This window comes from Helianthus annuus, chromosome 4 (genome assembly GCF_002127325.2).
Source record: "Helianthus annuus cultivar XRQ/B chromosome 4, HanXRQr2.0-SUNRISE, whole genome shotgun sequence".
Taxonomy (NCBI): Eukaryota; Viridiplantae; Streptophyta; class Magnoliopsida; order Asterales; family Asteraceae; genus Helianthus; species Helianthus annuus.
Genome location: NC_035436.2, coordinates 166,222,517 through 166,245,897, shown reverse-complemented (window position 1 = coordinate 166,245,897; position 23,381 = coordinate 166,222,517). Strand labels below are relative to the sequence as shown.

General features: G+C 36.5%; 1 protein-coding gene across 1 annotated transcript; it reads left to right on the top strand.

Moving 5' to 3' along the window:
• The first annotated feature begins 13,527 nt into the window (after positions 1 to 13,527).
• Positions 13,528 to 22,423, top strand: LOC110937231 (GDSL esterase/lipase At5g45910). Its single transcript, XM_022179625.2, has 5 exons — positions 13,528 to 13,909; positions 14,002 to 14,229; positions 19,255 to 19,403; positions 19,503 to 19,776; positions 22,088 to 22,423. The coding sequence occupies exons 1-5, from the start codon at positions 13,672 to 13,674 to the stop codon at positions 22,291 to 22,293; spliced, it is 1,095 nt and encodes a 364-aa protein (XP_022035317.1). The 5' UTR covers positions 13,528 to 13,671; the 3' UTR covers positions 22,294 to 22,423.
• Positions 22,424 to 23,381: the final 958 nt, after the last annotated feature.

Sequence of the window (23,381 nt, the reverse complement as noted above, 5' to 3'; positions counted from 1 at the left end):
GGCATTAGCCGAAATAAGCTTAGAACACTAAGTTTAGCTCAGCCTAAAATTAAATAAAAATTTCTAAAAATCCCAAAATATTATTTTATAATAGTAGGTACAAAGTTTTGTATAAAAATTTAGGTTTAGATAGGCTATATGCAATTTACGCTATTTAATTACTAAAGAAGCTTCTAATTACGCTAATGAGCATAACTCTTAATCTATACCTCAAACTGATGTAAACTTTTAGGTGCAAGTTTATAAATCAGTAGCTAAGGTGTCTACCCTTTTCTATTTTCAAAAATCATATTTTAAGGTCATTTGGGCATAATGGTCAACGTATAAGCATTTAACGGAAACATGCATGTGAATAGGATGTCTAATGAACCAACTTGTATAATCATAGAGGGTTATACTAACATGAAAATAGGTCCAAAAGAAGCTCTAAGGCAATCCTAAACTTGGCTTAAACGGGTCAGAACTGAAAGTCAAAGCAGAAGTCAAACTATGCGACTTTCGGTTCCAAACCGAGCCTAAACTGAAAATTGTCGAGTTGAACATGTTGGGACATGTTCTTACATTAATTACCAAGTTGTATTAATGATCAAACAGGTTGCATGTATCCTACATTGCTAATTATGCATTAATTTGAAAATAAACATTCTGTTGACTTTCTAAGGTAAGCTTTGACTCGACAATTAACATAGTTAGAGTGGGAATCTGAGAATACCCTTTTAAGGGTTTATTACCCACATAATTACCTACTTATAGGTATTTTTAATTTGTGATTTGACTGGACAAATTTTAATTAGTTACGAAGTCAAACCTTAATTACGACGATTTGACTTTTAGCTAATTAACTAAGCTAAAACGAATTTAGAAAGTTTAAGAGCACTTACAAGAGTCCTAACTATGATTAGGGATCACTAAGAAGTTGGCTTGATGTCCAGAGAGCTCCAGAGATGAAGTTGTGAGAAGTTGTAATGAATGAACAAAAGGTTCACAATCTCATGCCCCTTATATATTGAATTTGATCCCACTAGATGATGCCACAGAGGTCTACACTTGTTATGAGATGTTCACAGGTGCCCCCTATGCATGAAATACCACTGGGGTAGCCCCTGGTATAAGAAACAAGCTTAAAGTCGGTTAACAGCCTTAACAGGAAGCTGTGCACGTTTTTTGTTACTGGCATGCTCTCGCGGGCCGCGTAAGCCCTTAAGGGATTCTTACGCGGGCCGCCTGGACCTCCTAAACCAGTTAAACAAGTTTTAAAAATTGCATTTCAGCCCCTGGTCCTTTGTAACGTGGTTTTAAGTCCTATTTTTGCTATTTCAGCCCTCTAACCTTATTTTTAAGGACTTTAGGAACTTTACTAACTTGGTTAAGTCCCTTGTTAACTTTGTGATCACCCGAAAGACCTTGAATTTCAACATTGACGCTTTTAACCCCTCGTACACGAATTTGATCATAACTTTCTCATACGATAACGAAACTTTATGAAATTTTTATCACATATTCTAGTGAGCATAATTTACCGTTACAAAGCTTCGGGTCTGCTGAAAGGTCATTCAGAGGTATACTTTACACATGTTGACACATTTAGCCCATGTGGTTTGTAATTTCTCACTTTCTTTCATATTTAGCTTCGTATGATCCATGATTTATTTGTTTGAAGGTATCAACATCTTGTAGGGCTATTTTTAAATATAATTATCCATTGTTGACACTTTGGACCCTTATATTCACATAGTTTCCTTGTTTGTCAACTTTAGTCCCTCTAAAGTATTCTTTCACATGTTCAGAGCTTATGACACGTGTTTATACATTATTAGACATGAATTTTCAAGGTGTTACATCCTCACCCCCTTTAAAGAAATCTCATCCTCGAGATTTATGGAAACAATTGAGGGTATTTCTCTTTCATTGTGGACTCTAACTCCCACGTATGTTCAGGACCTCTGCGAGCATCCCATTTTACCTTGACAATTGGCACATGCTTCCTTCGAAGCTTCTTTACCTGTCGATCCTCAATCGATACAGGTTTTTCCACAAATTTCAAGCTCTCATCTATGTGCACATCTGTGTGTGGTATGACTAGCAATTCATCAGCTAGATATTTCTTCAGATTGCAGACGTGGAATACATTATGAATACCACTGAGCTCTTCTGGTAAGTTTAATTTATAAGCCACCGATCCTACACATTCGATGATCTCGAATGGCCCTATATACCTCGGGCTTAACTTACCTTTCTTGCCAAATCGCATCAGCCCTTTCTAATCGTGATACTTTGAGCAGAACTTTATCACCAACCTCGAACTTGAGGGGTTTTCGCCTTTAATCAGCATAGCTCTTCCGCCTATCCCGGGCAGCTTTTAGGCGATCGCGAATCTGGAAAATCTTGTCCGTTGTCTCAAAGACTATATCAGGACCTGATAATTGAGTGTCTCCTACTTCTTCCCAACAGATGGGCGTTCTGCACTTCCTACCATATAGCGCCTCAAAGGGCGCAGCCTGAATGCTGGTATGATAACTATTATTATAGGAGAACTCGACCAATGGCAGATGCTTATCCCAACTACCACCTAAATCAATTACACATGCGCGAAGCATGTCTTCCAAAGTTTGAATGGTACGCTCACTCTGCCCATCCGTCTGAGGATGGTAAGCCGTACTGAACTTTAAGCGCGTGCCCAAAAACTGTTGGAAACTTTTCCAAAAGTGTGACGTGTATCTGGTATCTCTGTCAGAGATAATAACCACTGGTACTCCATGTAGAGACACAATCTTATCAACGTACAGTTGGGCTAACATGTCGGAGCTATAAGTCTCCTTAATGGGTAGGAAATGTGCTGACTTAGTCAGTCTATCAACTATGACCCATATAGTATCATTTCCCTTCTTTGTCTTTGGCAATTTGGTGATGAAATCCATTGTCACCATTTCCCATTTCCAAGTGGGAATTTCAGGTTGTTGCAGCAAACCTGACGGCTTTTGATGTTCAGCTTTGACTTGTGCGCACGTCAAACATTTAGCCACATAGGCAGCTATAGACTTCTTAAATCCTATCCACCAATAGTTTGCTTTCAAATCCTGGTACATCTTATCAGCTCCAGGATGAACGGAATATTTGGAACTGTGGGCTTCCTGAAGGATAACATCCCGACGTCCTCCATAAACTGGAACCCATATTCGTCCATTTAATCTTAGGATTCCGTCCTTGCCATAGGATAACTGTTCTTCAGTCACCCCTAGCTTTTCATTAGGATAGTTGGCTTCCAACACAGCCTCCTTTTGTGTAGCTAACAATCTTTCATTCAAGCTATTCTTGATCTCAATGCTCTTGGCATTGATTCTTATCGGCTTTACTCTTTCCTTTCTACTCAAGGCATCTGCGACTACGTTGGCCTTGCCTGGATGCTATTTTATCTCACAATCATAATCATTCAAAGTTTCCATCCAGCGTCGCTGCCTCATGTTTAAATCCTTCTGATTGAACAGATGCTGATGGCTTTTGTGATCAGAATAGATCACACACTTAGTTCCATACAGATAATGCCTCCACAGTTTTAGTGCGAATACAACGGCACCCAGCTCCAAGTCATGGGTGTTGTAGTTCTTCTCATGCACTTTTAATTGTCGCGAAGCATAGGCAATGACCTTGCCTTTTTGCATAAGCACACATCCCATTCCGGTGTGTGATGCATCACAATATACTACAAACTCTTCAATTCCTTCAGATAACGTCAGCACTGGAGCGTTGCTCAACTTCTGCTTCAAAATATTGAAGGATTCTTACTGCTTAGGCCCCCAGTTAAACTTGCTATTCTTGTGAGTGAGAAGAGTCAGGGGTGCTGCAATTCTTGAGAAGTTCTCGATAAAGCGTCTGTAGTATCCTGCCAATCCTAAGAAACTGCGAATCTCTGTAGGCGTCTTCGGCTCTTGCCAGTTCATGATAGCTTCAATCTTAGCGGGATCTACTTGGATACCACGCTCACTAACAACATGTCCAAGGAATTGGACTTCACGAAGCCAGAACTTACACTTAGAAAATTTGGCATAGAGCTTTTCTTGATGAAGCAGTTTCAGAATGCAACGGAGATGCTTCTCGTGATCAGCTTGGTTCTTTGAGTAGATGAGAATGTCGTCGATGAAGACGATGACAAATTTGTCTAGATAAGGCTTGCAGACGCGATTCATGAGATCCATGAATGCGGCAGGTGCATTAGTGAGCCCAAAAGGCATCACTAGGAACTCGTAATGACCATAACAAGTCCTAAATGCAGTCTTGTGCACATCTTCATCTTTAACCTTCAACTGATGGTAGCCTGACCTCAGATCAATCTTGGAAAAGTAGCTCGCTCCTTGTAGCTGATCGAACAGATCATCGATCCTGGGCAAAGGATACCTATTCTTGATAGTAACCTTATTAAGCTCGCGATAATCAATGCATAAACGCATGGACCCGTCCTTCTTCTTGACAAACAAGATTGGTGCTCCCCACGAAGACGAACTAGGTCTAATAAAACCTTTGGCTAGCAAATCATCTAGTTGCGTCCTTAATTCCTTCATCTCTGTTGGTGCTAATCTATAAGGCGCTCTTGCAATAGGAGCAGCTCCTGGAATGATGTCGATTCTGAACTCTACTTGTCTATCTGGTGGCAAACCAGGTAGTTCTTCCGGGAAAACTTCGGGGTATTCAGAAATGACTAGAATATCTTCAATCTAGGTTTCTACTCATCAACAGTCACTTGTGCCATATAAATGACACAACCCTTCTTTAAGCATCTAGATGCTTTGAACATAGACACCTGCTCAGGTAACCCGTACCGAGTGTCTCCTTGAATGGTAAGCGACTCACCAGACGGAGTCTTGATCACCACTTGCTTCTTATTGCAAACTATCTGAGCTTGGTTATGCGATAACCAATCCATGCCTATTACTATATCGAAACCAGCTAACTTAAATGAAAGGAGGGATAAGGGAAAAGAGTGGTTCCTAATGGATATGACACATCCGTCTAATACAGTTGATGCGGTTTCTATGGTTCTATCAGCTAATTCCACTTCATACTTCACACTTAAGGTCTTAACAGGCATTTTCAACAATTCACAAAACTTATCATCTACAAACGATTTATCTGCTCCTGAATCAAATAATACTCTTGCGTAGACATCATTAATAAGAAAAATACATGTTATGACATTGTCATCCTGAACAGCTTCCTTCGCATCCATGCGGAAGACCCTTGCATTGGTCTTCTTTCCCTCCTCAGCCTTCTTTGCAAGCTTTGGGCAGTTAGTCCTAAGATGCCCCTTTTCATTACAGTTATAGCACGTAGCATCCTTGATTTTCTTACAATCCAATGCCTTGTGGTCTAACGACTTGCAGATCCCACACCGCTTTCGGCTGGGACTGGGACTTCGACTCATACCTTCACCTCCCAAGATGGTGCTTCTTGCAAATCTTACATTTGGGTTTATCACCCGTCTGTTGATCACCTTTCTTGGATCCCGACCCTTTCTTGTGGTCGTTGTTTCCCTTGTGCTTCTTATCTGAGCGTCGTGAACCGTCATCTTCGCGTTTCCTTTTCTCGGCATCCATATTTCTCAGCGATCTCTGTCTAACTGCGTCCAGCGTGAGGGACAGAGATATGTCAGCTGCTGATCTGAATGTAGCGGGCCAAGAGGCCTTGACACTTGCTTTTATTTCTGGGGCCAGACTCCCAATAAAACGGGTTATCCTCTTCGGTTCAGGTGTCACAAGGTAAGGAACTAACCTTGACATAGTACTGAAGCTTGTGAGATAAGCCTGGCAATCCAGGTTCTTCATAACCAGAGATAGAAAATCAGACTCTATCTTTTCAACCTCATGCTGAGGGCAGTAGTTTTCCTTGATGAGGGTAACGAATTGTTCCCAAGACGTGTTGTACAAATGTACCTTTCCGGTGGCTTGAATCAACAATCTCCACCATGCCAGGGCTTCACCCTTGAAAGATTGTGATACAAACTTCACAATGTCTTTTTCAGCACAACCACTTATGTCTACCATCGTGTCCATCTCATCCAACCAAGTTATGCAATCCACCGCCCCTTTCTCCCTAGTAAAATCTCGGGGTTTACATGAAACAAAGTACTTGTATGTGCAACCTTTGGCATGAGGCTTATCATCAAATACAATCCTTTTGGATGGAATGCTGTTTTCGTTGGAGGAATGTCTATCATCATCTTTCTAAGACTCATTTTTCTTAGAGTTAGGTGGGGTAGGTGGTGGCTTGCTGTGAGCCTCAGAATGGGTCTTAGGCTTGGAATGCGGCGTAGATAGGGTCCTACTTCGGGTCTCACTTATTCACTATACTGGCGTTCCATAGCCTTTGCAACAGCATTGTCAACTAATGCTTGCAGTTCCGCGCCAGTAACCTGTATTTTAGCATTCTCGTGGTTCTCCACCGGACGACTGTTCACCTCGTCCGACCCAGCCATGTAGCTTCAATTGCTACATATAGAAAATAATGGGCAAGGTTTTATTTAGAAGCTTTTACAGAATTTTATAATTTGTTAACCATGGTTTTAATAGCCATTTCTGGTTAATTTGTTAATTATTTATTTATTCAGGACCTTTATTATAGTCCTATATCACATTTTAATATTAGCATAAAAGTCTAGTCCCAAGGACGGTTTTAATTTATAACCAGGATTTTCACAGAATCGAGGTATTTGGGTCTGAATCGCAGTTCAAAACCCCTTCTAGACAGTGAATTGCAGACTTCTACTGTCTCTTAGTCCTAGAAGACGTTAATTATTACCCGTAGGCACTTCATCCTTAAGGGATGGTCATATAATTACAAGGAAAATAAATTAACCATTTTACAGATGGCATGTGTGATTTTTACTGCATCACAATTTGCCCAGCATGTTAACATACTTACAGATGTTAACAAAATTTGGAATCCTTTGGACAGGTTCTACCATCTTGGCCATGTCTACAATGACACGTGGCTAGGTTTTACCCCCAAGATTCTCTTTTGATATTAAACGCAGAACAATCCTAAATTGAGATGTTAATTATGGATCTGAATCTAATTATGGAGATACTATCTTGGCCTTGTCTTAAAATGACACATGGCTAGGTCTTGTCCTTTATAGATTTTGCCACTTTAATATAATGATAGATCTTTTATAGGAATGTTATTTTCATTTTACTTTGTGTTTTAAGTTTATGCATATACTTAATAATAAACAAATATGAAAATTTAAATTCAACCATTCCATTACTAAAATTTAACAAGTACAACATTTGCCCTAAACGGGACTTTCTAAGAAACAACATGCCCACGCAGGGGCGAAATAAAAACAAACAACAAACAAACAAACCCGCGCAGAGGTTAACTAAAAGACATACCCACGCAGGGGCAAAATACTAAAATACAAGCCCACGCAGGGGCTGAGTACAGAAACAAAAAGTCTGCGCAGGGACTTAATCACAACTCAAAAAAAATAAACATCAAAGGTCTTTAATGACCCCTTCTTTTGGACTTCCCCTTGAGTAGGTCTGACAGGCCCTTGAAGAAGCCTTGCCGTTCCCTGCGGTCTTCTCGAACTTCTTGCTCAACTTGGTTCAACCTATCGAGAACCTCTTGTTGGCGTTCCGGCAGGATTAGCTGCGGCTGCGGCGGCTGGTACAGAGGTTGAGGAGGTGGCGGACGCTGGTATCCATAGGTTGGGTAACCAGTGGTCCAATGACCACCATAGGGTCCCTCTGGGTGACGAGCATTGTAGTCCCATGCCTCCTGGTATGGGTCCACATTGGCATAGTTGTAGCTGTTGTGGCCCGGTAGTTCGAACGGGTTATATGCCGCTGAACCGGCATAAGCAGGGATTGGGTTATCAAAACCCAATGGTGGCACCACAGGTGCAGAGTCTACTTCTGAGACGGGGTTTGATGGTCCCCCCATCTGCGGGTTTTCTTCTTCCTGGAGTGGCTGATAATGACTGCCACTCGAGGGCTGAGGAGTGCTAATGCGGACTCCTCCTCGCACGGACATCCGCGCGTTTGACCTTCTCCGCCTCGGTGGCTCCGGAGGCGGTTGCTGTTCTACTGGTGGTGGTGGTGGTGGTGGTGGTGTGACTGCCACAAATCGAGAATCCTCGGAAGGATCCTGCTGCTGTGGCTGCTGCTGCTGCTGCTGGTAAGGAGACGAGTGGTGAGAGGGAGTAAAATACCAATCAATCTGCCTGAATCTCGCCTCGTAGCTGTCAGGACCACGATAAGGTGATCCATGAAAAGATGACCCATCGGAGATTTCGATGGGGTGGTTCGGGGTCCCAGTTGCAGGCTCCATGGGATCCGTATCTTCATCCATGTCATTTTCACCCGAGAAGTGATCCTCGGGTCCTAGTGGGTTAAAACCCACGGGTTCTTGAATAAAATTAGCCCGGTTGAACCAGCTCCGGAAAGCAGGGGTAGGGTCACCAAAGGAATGGTGCGAGTTTGACCGCTGCAACAGTATGAAGGAAGGCGGAGGGTTGTCGAGCTCGTTTTCGGATTACGGCCCGAAAGAATGCAAATAGGACAGTGAGGAACTTAAGGAGACTGATCGCCTCCCGGGTTCAACGTAAACCCTCCACGGCTCCTGGGGGCTAGTGCTCATTGTGATAGATGGGGTACGCCGGTGCGAAGGCCCGGCTTCATGGTCATGGCCCTTGCCTCTTCCTCTCAAAAACCTTGGCGGCATTCTTAACCTGCAAACATAAGCAAAGATACAACTACAAATATATAATACAATAAAGAACAACTAAAACAAAACGAAACAGAGTTTGTCCTATGTTCTTTGTCTAGACTCGGAACTCAAGGAATGTGCATTTATTTAACTGAGATTAAACGCAAAAAGGCTAGTGTTTAATTCACTCAGCGTTGGCTCTGATACCAACCTGTCACACCCCTATTTTCCACGTGTCACCGGTGGGCCCGGCAGGGGATTAGTGACGTAGTTGATATCGTCATAGTCAAACAATACAAAATATAAATGCACAGCGGAAGCAAAAGATAGATTTATTTCAACCAAATAAAGTTGTAATATCAAGTATCACAACAGTTGAAATAGATCCACAGGCGGATCAAAACAAAGAGGAAACTTTTATTCAACAGATTTCATGCATCCTAAGCTTGCGAGACTTTTATTGATGCTAAGGAGTGGCCAGCCTCTTACGCGTAGTACCTGCACTTAGCCTTTTTGGAAAATACGTCAGTTTACACTGGTAATACAATTTAACTGACTCATTTTGAAAAGGTTTAAAAATTGATTTGAATGCCCGCGACATAAAACTTTTTATAACTTGGGATAATTCATTTGCTTATAATCTTGTAAAAGAATTACATGTTTGTTAGGCGTTCAGTTGTCCGGGTCGTGCCGGGTTAAAGATTAATAGACACACCACTTAGTATAATTCTGCCGCGAGACTTCTCTCGTACCGACGATTATACTTTATTGTTTTGAATGCACTACGGGTGTACGCCTACACACGTGTGCTAAGTCCTATTTTTGTTATTTCAGTCCTCTAACCTTATTTTTAAGGACTTTAGCACCTTTACTAACTTTGTTAAGTCCCTTGTTAACTTTGTGATCACCCGAAAGACCTTGAATTTCAACGTTGACGCTTTTAACCCCTCGTACACGAATTTGATCATAACTTTCTCATACGATAACGAAACTTTATGAAATTTTTATCACATATTCTAGTGAGCATAATTTACCGTTATAAAGCTTCGGGTCTGCTAAAAGGTCACTCAGAGGTACTCTTTACACATGTTGACACATTTAGCCCCTGTGGTTTGTAATTTCTCAATTTCTTTCATATTTAGCTTCGTATGATCCATGATTTATTCGTTTGAAGGTATCAACATCTTGTAGGGCTATTTTTAAATATAATTATCCATTGTTGACACTTTGGACCCTTATATTCACATAGTTTCCTTGTTTGTCAACTTTAGTCCCTCTAAAGTATTCTTTCACACGTTCAGAGCTTATGACACGTGTTCATACATTATTGGACATGAATTTTCAAGGTGTTACATGGTAGCAGGTACCTTCTTCTTTTTATAGATGATTATTCAAGAATGTCTTGGGTATATTATTTAGAAAAGAAGTTAGAAGTTTCTGCTAAATTTAAAGTGTTCAAAAGCTCTTGTTGAAAAACAAAGTGAGAAGTTTATTAAAGTTTTGGGAAGTGATAGAAGATAAGAGTATTGTTCACAGGAGTTTCATCCCTTCTGTGAATTACATGGCATTAAGAGGCAACTCACAACTCCATACACACCTGAACAAAATGGTGTGAGTGAGAGAAAGAACAGATCAATTGTGGAAAGGGCACAATGCATGTTGCAAGCTAAAGGTATGCCAAGCTATTTCTCGGCTGAAGTAGTCTCAACTACTGTCCATATATTAAACTTATCTCCTACAAAAGCATTGGACGTCAAGACTCCGTTGCATATGTGGACTGGTGAAAAGCCTGAAGTTGAAGATTTAAGAGTCTTTAGAAGTATTGCTTATGGTTTAAAGCCAAGTCAGCTGAAGCACAAATTTGAAGCCACTTCTGCCAAGTGCATTTTGATTGGGTATTCTTACCCATAAAAGGGTTATAGATTGTATAATCCAATCAACAAACAGATTATCACCAGGAGAGTCATCAAGTGTTTTGAAGATATGCACTAGGACTGGTCTCAAGTAAAGAATAATCAAAACAAACACTTATGGGATCTGAGTGTTTTTGATGATCTGCTTGGTATTTCAAATGACGATAACACCCCTTATGGTGAAGTGCAGCCTGGTTCAGCTAATACTTCTGGTTTGAATGAATCTCATGATGTAGCAAGTAATAATGCGACTGATGAAGCTCCTGGTCCTTCTTCTTCCAATGGTGCTGATCCTACAGTTGATTCTCCATCATCTCATCTGAAGACAAGGCAGCTTAGTGAAGTTTATGAGGAGACATCCCCTATGGAGGACTATATGGTAAGTGAATTTGCATTAAACATTATTGATCCTATGTGTTTTGAGGATGCAGGGGTAAAGAAAGAATGGAGAGAAGCAATGACAGAAGAGATCAAGTCAACTGAGAAGAGTGACACTTGGAAAGTTGTTGAGGCTCCTGTTAACAAGAATGTGGTTGGTCTAAAATGGTTTTTCAAGACCAAACTGGGACCAAATGGTGAAATTATAAAGTACAAGGCCAGATTGGTGGCTACCCATTCACAGAGAAAAGGTGTTGATTTTCAGGATACATTTGCTCCGGTTGCAAGGTTTGAAACAATCAGGAAAGTTCTTGCTGCTTTTGCTGCTCAGGGATGGATGGTTTATCAACCAGATGTTAAATCAGCCTTCCTGAATAGCAAACTTGATGAAGAGATATATATTGATCAGCCTAAGGGATTTGAAGTAGAAGGACAGGAAAGCAAAGTGTATAGATTGGATAAAGCCTTATATGGGCTGAAACAAGCCCCAAGGGCTTGGTATGCTAGAATTGATGCATATTTTGTCTCTCATGGGTTCATTAGGAGTTATAATGAACCCAAACTTTATGTAAAGAAGGTGATGAGTAAAGGAATTATTTATGTATGCTTGTATGTAGATGATATCATCTACACTAGTTCCAGCAGTAGTCATTTGCAGGAGTTCAAAGAAGGCATGATGAATGAGTTTGAGATGACTGATTTGGGTCTTGTTAAACTTTTCCTTGGGCTAGAAGTATATTAATACGATTAGAGACTTTTTGTTGGGCAATGCAAATATGCTGAAGGATTACTTGAGAAGTTTGGAATGACTGGTTGTAAAGAAGGCACTCCTATGAATACGAATGAAAAGCACAAGAAAGATGATGATTGTGAGCCTGCTGATGTACTGACATACAGGAGTTTGATTGGAGGTCTCATGTATTTGCAGCATACGAGACCTGATATTAGTTTTGCAGTGAATGTTCTATCCAGGTTCATGTAAACTCCTAGTAAGAATCATTTTGGGGCTGCCAAAAGAATTCTAAGGTATGTAGCTGGTACTCTTCAATATGGTCTATGCTATGAGAAGAATGTGGCTGTGAAGTTGCAGGGATACACTGATAGTGATTGGGCTGGATGCTTAGATGATAGAAAGAGTGTATCTGCTTACACTTTTTCTCTTGGAAGTGGTATTGTGTCCTGGTCTACAAAGAAGCAGCAGTCCATTGCACTGTCCACTACTGAGGCTGAATACATCTCAGCTGCTGGAGCAGCATGTCAAGCAATTTGGTTGAGAAGGATTCTAAGGGATCTAGAGATTGTTCAGAATGAGCGTACAGTCATATGGTGTGATAATCGTTCAACTATTCATTTGTCCAAGAATCCAGTTCAAGATGGGAGGTCCAGTCACATTGAATTGAGACATCATTTCATTCGGGATATGGTTAATCAGAAGCAGGTAGCACTTGAGTATTGTGGAACTGATGATCAAATGGCAGATTTACTCACTAAGGCCTTATGCAAAGAGAAGTTTGTGAAGTTTAGAGAAATGTTGGGTGTAAGAGAACTTGAATTAAGGGAGGGTGTTGAAAGTAATTAAAGTTCTCTTCCCGGTTTTATGCATGCACGTGATTGTTCGTTGAGTTCAATAAAGCCGTTTGAGGCTGTTGCAAGTTGTGCGAGTATTTTGGATCTTTCTAGTTTCTAGGAGGTAGCTGTTTGTTACGTTGATATTTATAATAGTCTTGGTTGTTATTTTCTTTTCATGTACTCTCAATTATCAGTGATCAATAATAAAATCGTTGATTGCTTTTGTTGAGTGTTCATCTCTTGTAAGTGAGAATTAGAAAGCTCATACCAACATAAAGCCTCCTATTAAACAGAATAAAAAAACAAAAAATAAAGAGAAAAAAATTAGTTGGCTGAAAACAATGGGTCCTACCTGCAGTTGCCAATAGTGTTTGTTGCTGGGCTGGCGGAGGATCGATGGCGCCCCCGCCTTTGGCGAGCAGGGGATGGGTACGGCGCGCTAAAAATGATGATGTGGCAGCGGCGGTAGCACACCCCGAACCTTAGGAAGTATTTATTTCAGACATAAAAAAGGCTTGAACAAGTGGGTTGGTGGCTACATTTAATGTTATTGAAATTGTCAAATCAATCGTTGATTTTTTGTTTTCTCATCTTTTTACTAACACGTGACTCAATTCACTTTTTTGCGGTGGCGGATCCAGCAATTATTTTCTGGCGATGCGAATGAAGGGTTTAATCAAATTTTCAAAGGGTGCGGTCAAGATTTTTATCTCGAAAATACATTAATTTTTTTTTTCAACGGGGTCCGCCCTTGTTTATTTGTTCCTCATCACTATTAACATGTTTGAGACCACTTTTGATCTATTTACTAGAGCTTTAGTCTAATCGAGGTTTTTTTTTTTATCAGTTTTTAGCTGTCAACACATCTCTATAAATAGAGGTGTACGTTTTAGCTATGACTGATTACTACAACCACAAACAAACCTCTGTAAAAAGGGAGTTTATAGTTGAATTTGATAATATTATTGTGGGTGGACAGTTGGGTTGGTAGGTTGGCTTATTAAGTTTCAGGCAGTACGTACATTGCCAAAGGCACCGCTATAACTATTTCCACATCACACTATTATTTACTTGTTTCTTTCCCAAAACATAGACTTCATTTGAAATTATGAACATGGTAACTCTCTTCTTTCTTTTCTTTTGTGTCCATACAAGACTTTCTGCTTCAACTTCATCAGGGTATGACAAAATCTTTAGCTTTGGTGATTCCATTGCGGATACCGGAAACCTCCTCCATTCTGGCGCACTAGCAAATCCGGTTATTGGAAGTCTACCGTATGGTGAAACTTTCTTTAATCATCCAACTGGTCGTTGCTCCAATGGGCGCCTTATTATTGATTTCATCGGTATAAAGATTACTTAATTATTACCTTGTTTCTAGGATCATTTTTGTTTTATGCCTAGTTTCCTATAATTTTGTTTTACATGATGCTCACAGCTGAGAAATATGGCCTACCATACTTACCTCCTTATCTACAAGTTGCCAAAAGCTTGAAGTCTAAAGCTAAACATGGAGTTAATTTTGCTGTTGCTGGAGCTACTGCACTGGATGCACAATTTTTCTATGACCAAGGCATTGGAGGGATTCTTTGGACCAATGATTCATTAAACATCCAGTTGGGCTGGTTCAAGCGACTTAAGTCAAGCATGTGCACCACCAAACAAGGTAATTATTATTATTATTATTATTATTATTATTATTATTATTATTATTATTATTATTATTTTATTATTATTATTATTATTATTATTATTATTATTATTATTATTATTATTATTATTATTATTATTATTATTATTATTATTATTATTAACACCTTGATTCAGTTATGCAAAGGTTAGAATACCATTACTGTTGGATATAGTTTTTCTCATTGTAATATAGTCCTAATAACAAATATATATATATATATATATATATATATATATATATATATATATATATATATATATATATATATATATATATATATATATATATATATATATATATATATATAGGGGAAGGTTCTATGCAGAACACTAAATATTGCAAGAACACACAGAACAAAATGAATCACTCATTTTTTCAATCCTAAAACCTAAAAAGTAAATAAAAATGTTATAAATGTAAGATTTATTGTTTCTCACACTAGAATTTAAAACAAAATAGGAAAAATCTTCAGTTTTTAAATAACCTACACACATGTAGGTTATGTGTAGGCTAAATTACCTACATGTATGTAGACTATGTGTAGGGAAAAATATATGATTTTTTTTATGTATATATAATACACATATGAATGTAAGAAACATAAAATTCAAGAAATATGAACCTTAAATCCCAAAATTTTTGTGATTTAGAGTTGTTCTTTTTGTTCTCGCAATAATTAGTCTTCTGTAATGATCCTTAACCTATATATATATATATATATATATATATATATATATACAGGGGAAGGTTCAAATGAAACCACTAGTTATTGTGAAAACTCGAAAACTAATTAAAAAAGCCAAAAAAACATACCAATTTTATTTTTTTGCATAATAATTTTCGCAATTTTTTATATATAATTTTTTTTTGTACTGGTATATGTACTACATATGTGTACTACAATTTTTTTTTTTTTGAAAAAAAAAATTTATATAAAAAAACCTGCGATTTTTATAAAAAAATTGAAAAAGAAAAGTTTTTTGGTGTGTTTTTAGGCTTTTTTTAATTAGTTTTCGAGATTTCACAATAAAAGTGGTTTTCGTTTGAACCATCCCCTATATATATATATATATATGGGAGGGTTCATTGGAGAACACTAAAAAAGTGGGGAATGGGGGAACACTCTTAGAAAATTATACTTAACATGTTAAAAATTATTTTTTTTCTAAATTTTTTTCGATGCTTTTTCTTATAAATACAAGTAGAAACATTTTTAATAAAAAAATCAAAAACTAGAAATATAAAAAAATGTTTAAAAAACAGTTATATCTTATAGAATTAAGAAAAAATTACAAGTTTTGTCCTTTATCTTTATACTATTTTTCAGGCGATGTCCTTTTTAACGAATGTTAACAGGTTGTGTCCTTTACTTGGTATTTTGTTCCAAGTTTAGTCCTTTACACCTAACTCAGTTAAAAAACCCTGTTAATTGTTAGGTGTAAAGGACTAAACTTGCAACAAAATATCTAGGTAAAGGACTAAACTTGCAACAAAATACCTAGTAAAGAACACCGTCTGTCAACAATTAACAGGGTTTTTTAACTGGATTAGGTGTAAAGAACTAAACTTGTAACAAAATACCTAGTAAAGGACACCGCCTGTCAACATTCGTTAAAAAGGACACCGCCCGAAATGTGATATAAAGATAAAGGACAAAACTTGTAATTTTTCCTAGAATTAACTTAACATGTTAAAAATCAATTTTTTTAAAAAAAAATTCAGCGCTTTTCTTTATAAAAATGAGGAGAAACCAGTCAAATAAAAAAAATAATTTTTCTAAAAAAAAAAAATTTAGCCTTTTTTTAATTTTTTTAGTTTTTGATTTTTTTTATTAAAAATGTTTCTACAAGTATATATAAGGTGAAGTGCCGAAAAAGATGTTTAAAAATTAATTTTTAACATGTTAAGTTAAATTTTTAAGAGTGTTCTCCGGTTTCCCAATTTTTTAGTCTTCACCAATGAACCTCACACTATATATAAAGGCCTAAAGTGTGAGAAGGGTAAGAAAGAATCTCAGCCATTAGATCTTTTGATCTAATGGTTGAGATCAATAGGTACCAAATTGTAAAATATTTTCATTAATTTGAACTGATTTGAAATATCTAGGGGCAATATAGTCTTTTAAACCCACTAGAAATTAGGTAATGCACATGTAACTTCCCCCCGTCTTTTTTAAATGTCAATAACTTTTTATAGGTAACTTTTTTTAAAAAAAATTACACCATAATAACGAGCGTTTTTTATCTTTAATATGACTACCATATTGCTATACTTATATAGAGAAAAAAATATGTTTCGATCAGATGTTTAGTCAATGAATGGTGTTATATACTTGTTGAATGGTGTTATATACTTGCTGAATGGTTTATATACTTGCTGAATGGTGTTATATACTTGCTGAATGGTGTTATATACGTGCTGAATGCTGAATGGTGTTATATATGTTATATACTTGCTGAATGGTGTTATATAGTTACTGAATGGTGTTATATACTTGCTGAATGCCGAATGGTGTTATATCTTTGCTGAATGGTGTTATATACTTACTGAATGGTGTTATATACTTGCTGAATGGTGTTATATACTTACTGAATAACACCATTCGGTGGCGGTGTTATATACTTCCTATAATTAAGGTGGCGGTTATGGAAAGTTTTTAATTAATTGAATTAATGATAAAATTACTTGTTTACCCTTTTCAATTAATTTAGATCTAATTGCTGAGATTCTTTCTTACCTTTCTCACACTTTTGGTCTTTTTTACAGTAACCTTACTCTATACCCTATATATATATATTGTTGATCGTTCCAAATGGAAGTTAAAGCATTGAAACGCCCTTAAACTGTGACCAGCATTGGTCAACGCTGGTTATTTGTGAATCATTGTGTACTCTTCATGAATGCTACACATGTTGGGACTTCAAGACTAGAAGTCATAACCCAAGACTTTCATTTTAACACATCTCTTCCCATTCTTCTTCGTATAATGACAAAGCAAATTTTGTCCATTAGCTAGAGTCTTGTTGGTTCATTGCCTTCATTCTCTAGACTCTAGGAGGTCCCAGAGGATCTTAGTCATTCTTATACTCTTAGCCAATTGTCTCGTCAACGGTTAGACCATGTGTAGTGGAGCGTTTTTTTTTTTTAAATTAAAAAAAAAAACGCCTAATGACGCCGAAGACCCATTACATGGGGCGTTTTATTTTGCGATTTTTTTGAAAAAAATTTCCCTTGGCGTGTTTTAAACGACGCCTTCAGCATATGTGTTTGGCCAATAGTATTTAAGATTCCCTTTTTTTAATCCAACAGGTTTTTTTGTTGATTTTTTTTATATTTATTTAATTATTTACACCCTTTAACACAATACCCACATCCCCACTACACCCATTTTAGAAAAACGCTCAATAATTCTCCTTACTGACTGTACTGCCACATGGCGGAAAACGCACAAAGGTAGGGGCATTATTCACCTAAAACACTACACATGGTCTTATAGTGGGGGTTAATTATCCTCTAAGGATAGTGATTCCATCATGTCTCGTGTTGTGACATGTTTTTATTTGAGAGTTAATATTCACACATCACTTTCCTCTATCTTTCTCTATATACAAAGATATATATAAAGAGAGATGAAGTAAAAAATGTGAGAATAAGATATAAGGGTGTGAGAATAGTGAGAGCCTTTTATTTCCTTTCTCACTGACATATATTAGTTTTATGGTGTAACTTTCTGGAAATGTAACTAATTTGCCAGCTCTTCTAATTAAGTTACTGAAACATTTTTTTGTCTCTCTAAAATTACTGAAGTTTCATTTGCTATTATAATACTATGTAATTATCAGGTCATCAGTGATGATGCGTTAGCTTTCATTAGAATTTTTTAATGTTTAATATGATGTGGAAAATATAAATAATGACATGGATTTTTCAATTAGAAAAAAATTAAAGATTCCATTTTTGTTGTACAATTTATAAAACAATAAGTTTTAAGTTTAGGAAACATTTATAATATTTTAAAATCATAAAACTATATTTTTTAAGCGTGTATAATTAAAAAACACATTTTTTTAAATATGTTTTGATTTTATAAGATCCACCCAATATAAATAATATCCATGTAAGCATTCAAAGAAAATAAAAAAATAGAAAAAAAAGTGGTAACTTGAAGACTAGGGTTGTAAATGAACCGAACGAACACCAAAAGGCCTTGTTAGTGTTCTTCCGTTAAGGATATTATGTGTTCACGAACGGTTCATGAACACTTACCGAACGAGATTTATTGTTCGTGTTCGTTCATTAAGTAAAGGAACGTGTTCACGAACACTTCGAAAACATAGATAAAATCAGCGAAGACGGTAGTGGCTATAGATGGATGGTGAAAGGGAGCGACGCTAGACCTTGAAGCCCTAATCCTTGAACGAATGTCGATAGTATTTTTCAATGTTAATAATGAGAAGGAAAGTGGAATGGAACATAAATAAGGTGGAGATAAAGTTTCCTATTTTATCTATTCGAGTAATTAGATAAATAAAAAAATTAAAGAATATAAAAAGTTTAGATAAAAGAATCTTTAATGAACAACATAAACAAACGAACATGAACGAATGCTCAAGTACCGAACGTTCACGAACGCAATTGAACGAACGATACATTTGTCTGTGTTCGTTAACTAACCGAACATAATTTCTTGTTTGTGTTCGTTCATTAACTAAACGAACGAACATACACGAACTTCCCACCAAAAGGTTTACGAACTGTTCGCTAAAGGTTCGGTTTATTTACCGCCTTATTGAAGACCTGATAATTACACACTATTAGAACAATAAATTAAAGTTTAGTTAATATGAAGAAACCAAAAAAATAATAAAAAGAAAATTAGATGACTAAATTTAATAACATTTAGACAAACTTGGTTAAATTTTGATAACGTTTACCCTGATTTTATCAAACCATTAACTTTATTATTGATAGCGTGCATCATATTTTTTTGTATCACAGAGTGTGATAGCTACTTTAAGAGATCACTCTTTATGATGGGAGAGATTGGTGGCAATGACTACAATTATGCATTTTTCTTGGGTGGAACCATTACAAAGTTAAAAAGAATGGTACCTTTGGTTGTGGAAACAATCATATCTGCCACCAGCGTAAGCGTATTCAAGAAACATATATTGTTTTTGTGTTTCTCTATCGTTATATATACGTGTATGAATGATCTATGTAGGCTTATGAACAATGTTTCACAGATAGTGATCGAAGAAGGTGCGAAGGAGGTTGTGGTGCCGGGGAATTTCCCAATAGGATGCTCGGCAATTTACCTGACCTTGTTCGAAACTCAAAACAAAACAGCGTACGATGGAAACGGATGTTTGAAAGCATACAATGCATTCTCCAAATATCACAACACTCAGCTAAAGCTAGCTTTGGAGACGCTAAGGCAAAAATACCCACGAGTTCGAATCATTTATGCAGATTACTATGGTGCCGCAAAGGCCTTATTCCACATTCCACATCATCTACGTAAGCTTTTACATGCATCTACTGCTTTATCTTATCTTTTAACAGTCATTCACGTATAAATATACTTATAAATTTCGTTGCTTAAAAAAATTGTATTCACTAATTCTTATAATCACCGAACAAAATGGTTTCCAAGATTTATACTCATTTAAAACTTTTATATAAACACACTTCCATGTAGTGGACGGGTTTTGGATAACTATAAATATTGTGAGAATTAATTAATAAAAAATTAAGTTATTGGTGTGTTTATCTAAGATTGTAACATGGATATCAAAACAAAAATCATTCTAATATAGTGGCGAAGTATTGTGGGTGCCCGGGGGTGTATCCGTCCACCCCAATGTTTCGGTTTGAAGTGTATAAGTTCCGATTTTTCGTCCGAAAATTTTAAAATTATATAGGATCGCCCCCCGATTATTTTTCTTAAATTGTATATCCCGAATATTTATAAACTTTGTATATAAATGATGGGTAGTTTGTTAAATATACACTTTGTTTTATTTGGAACTATTATTATTTGACCCGACTTGAAACGAATAGCCAACCCGACCCGTCCCAAAACATAACGATAGGAAAAAAATTTTTGAGTCTCATCACTTTACGCCCCCTCGAAACTTTTGGTCAAACTCCGCCACTGTTCTAATATGTACTTGAATAAATATCTTAAGTGTACTTGAATATATATATATATATATATATATATATATATATATATATATATATATATATATATATAGGGGGCCGCTAGAATGAGAACCACCTCGAGTTGTAAGAACCGCGAGAACTACTTGATCCGGGGCGAGGTGGACCAATTTTTTTTTTTCAAAAACGTAGATGCATGTATTATAAACACATTCGTAAAAAAATTTTTTAAAAAAATGCCGCGCGTGTAGTTTTTTACACCACAAGTTTGTGGTTTACGAGTCCCGTAAATTTACGGGACTCGTAAACCATAAACTTGTGGTGTAAAAAACTACACGCGCGGCATTTTTTTTTAAATTTTTTTTACGAATGTGTTTATAATACATGCATCTACGTTTTTGAAAAAAAAAATTTGGTCCACCTCGCCCCGTACGGTGTGGTTCTCGCGGTTCTTGCAACTCGAGGTTGTTCTCATTCTAGCGGTCCGCTATATATATATATAGGAAGATTCATTTGAGAAAAAATTTAATGTGAGAAGAAAAAGAAGAAAGGGTATATTAGTAAAATAATATTTCATTTATAACTCATATCATTAACTTTTATCTCTTTAATTAATTAGTCAACTAATTATTAATTATCCTACATATAATCTACAAAACCTACATATATCAAAATTTTCCTACATATACCCTACACATTATAGAATTTTATCAAACACAGTCGAAATTTATCCTACACGCCTCGAAATATATCCTACACAACTCGTAATTTATCCTACACAATTAGTAATTTATTCTACACTTTAAATTAAGTTGTTTTTTTAATTTGGAAAAAGTATATATTTTGAAAAGACGTTACAAATTTAATTTAGTTAGTTATTAAAGTGGAAGAATACAAATTAATGATTTATGTAAGTTTACCAATATACCCTTATATTAAAATTAAATGCAAATATTAAATGAAGTAAAATGAAGCATTTTTATTGGTTGAAACTTATTCTTTTTTCTTTCTACAAAAAAATTCTTCTCATTTGAACCCTCCACTATATATATAGAGAGAGAGAGAGGAAGGTTAACGTACATTACGGCTTAATATACATCACGTACGACAGGTAATTACGCACGTTCATTTTAAAATCACGCACGTTGTAACTCAAAAATCCAAAATCACGCATGCTGAACCACAATAATCACGCATATTGAAAACATTAATCACGCATGTTATAGAACAAATCACGCACGTTGTCGTACGTGAAGTACGTTAAGCCGTAATGTACGATATACTTTTTATATATGTATGTATTATATGTGTGGAATAATATGTAATCATATATCATAAACTAATACACACACGTAAATTCACTATAATGATCTGATGAGGGCTCAAAATTTATATATACGAGTCGGCACACTCGAGCCAAATATGTTCAAGCTGACTTTAACTTTTGTCTTTTTTGAACTATTATCATGTGAGTTGTAAGTCATGCGCCATTTGAACAACACTATAGAAGCCAGACATAAAACACCCCAAGATGAATGTCTTTCTAGTGGCGATTATACATATCAAGTCTCATGAATCAACGGTTTTTGTTAATTCGAGCTGCGTTATGATATGGCAAATTTGGTAGTGAACTACAATGTTGCATTAATGTTATGCATACATGCAGGACTTGAGAATGCTTTAAGTGCTTGTTGTGGTGGGGGTGGACCATACAATTTCAATAACACAGCAAGGTGTGGTCACATAGGGTCGAAAGTGTGCGAGGATCCGTCCACTTATTCAAACTGGGACGGGGTGCACCTTACCGAGACGGCTTATAGGCACATAGCAACTGGATTGCTCGATGGAACTTTCACTTCTCCACCGATCTAGTACGTGTTCAAGCTTTTCGATTTCCATTTTCTCATTTGTAATATAGAGTTATTATTCAAATGAAAGTAAGAATAAATTCCAAAACTGTGTTTTTTGTTGTATTATTATGTAAACATGTATGCTTGTTTTATACGATCATTGCAAAATTTACAAGTTAATTAACAATATAAATAATTAAATAAGATAGATAGATGTATTATTTCTCCACGCTCTTCTATCATCGTATTTCCTATCTAGTCTCTATATCAGGCAACCTAAGAGCACCTCCAACGCACTTGCGTGGAGCTGTTTGGAATTCCAAACCGATGTTTTGGACGAGCAATACATGGACTTCGGAGGGCATGGGTCTGAGTGCCCATGTCCAAAGTTGTGGACCATTTCAAACGGTAATCGTGGGGCCCAAAGTCATGTGAATTAAGAAAATACAATCTTTTATTCCAATGGTAATGTAAAAATAATTAATTTCTTTAAACTTAAAACTCCTAACCATTTTAACAATTCAACACACTCATTTCACTTTTACTTTCAAATTTTACTACACTCTCATTGAAAATATACTACACTCAACCTACGTCTAATAAAAAATGCGTGGAGGATATCTATTTCCTCTTAAACCGTCTATGTTGAGCCATATAAACCATCGGCATCTAGTGCCACTGGTTTCCTCTACAAACCCTTAATGTCCATTGCAACCAGTATTCCTCCCCACATGACCCACGCTTCTTGTGCAACCTATCCTCCCTACAAAACCTCCTCCTTCTAGCGAAACTTAACATGGACAGATGAATGGAACACGACTTTCGAAAAGGTTTTTGGCCAACTAAAAATTCAGGATGACACTCAATGGACTCGTCCTTCTCGTTTGACTCAATCTTTTAGGTTTGGATTTAGGTATTTTTATTTTATTTTACTATATTTATTATTTTTAGGTTTAGGTGTGTTTTTAAATTATTTGTTGTAATTTTATTATCTATGTTGAATTCTACCTATGTTTTTATCAGGTTTTTTTATTATATAAATTTAATTTTATGTTATGTAATTTAATTTTAAGTAAGTATTCTATTAATCTATTTTTATTATATATAATA

Bases quoted from the DNA above. Each gene is read 5' to 3' on its own strand.
- LOC110937231 (XM_022179625.2), top strand. From the start codon at position 13,672: ATGAACATGGTAACTCTCTTCTTTCTTTTCTTTTGTGTCCATACAAGA. The intron at 13,910-14,001 runs GTATAAAGATTA...TGATGCTCACAG, and splicing joins CCTTATTATTGATTTCATCG to CTGAGAAATATGGCCTACCA. The intron at 14,230-19,254 runs GTAATTATTATT...TTTGTATCACAG, and splicing joins CATGTGCACCACCAAACAAG to AGTGTGATAGCTACTTTAAG.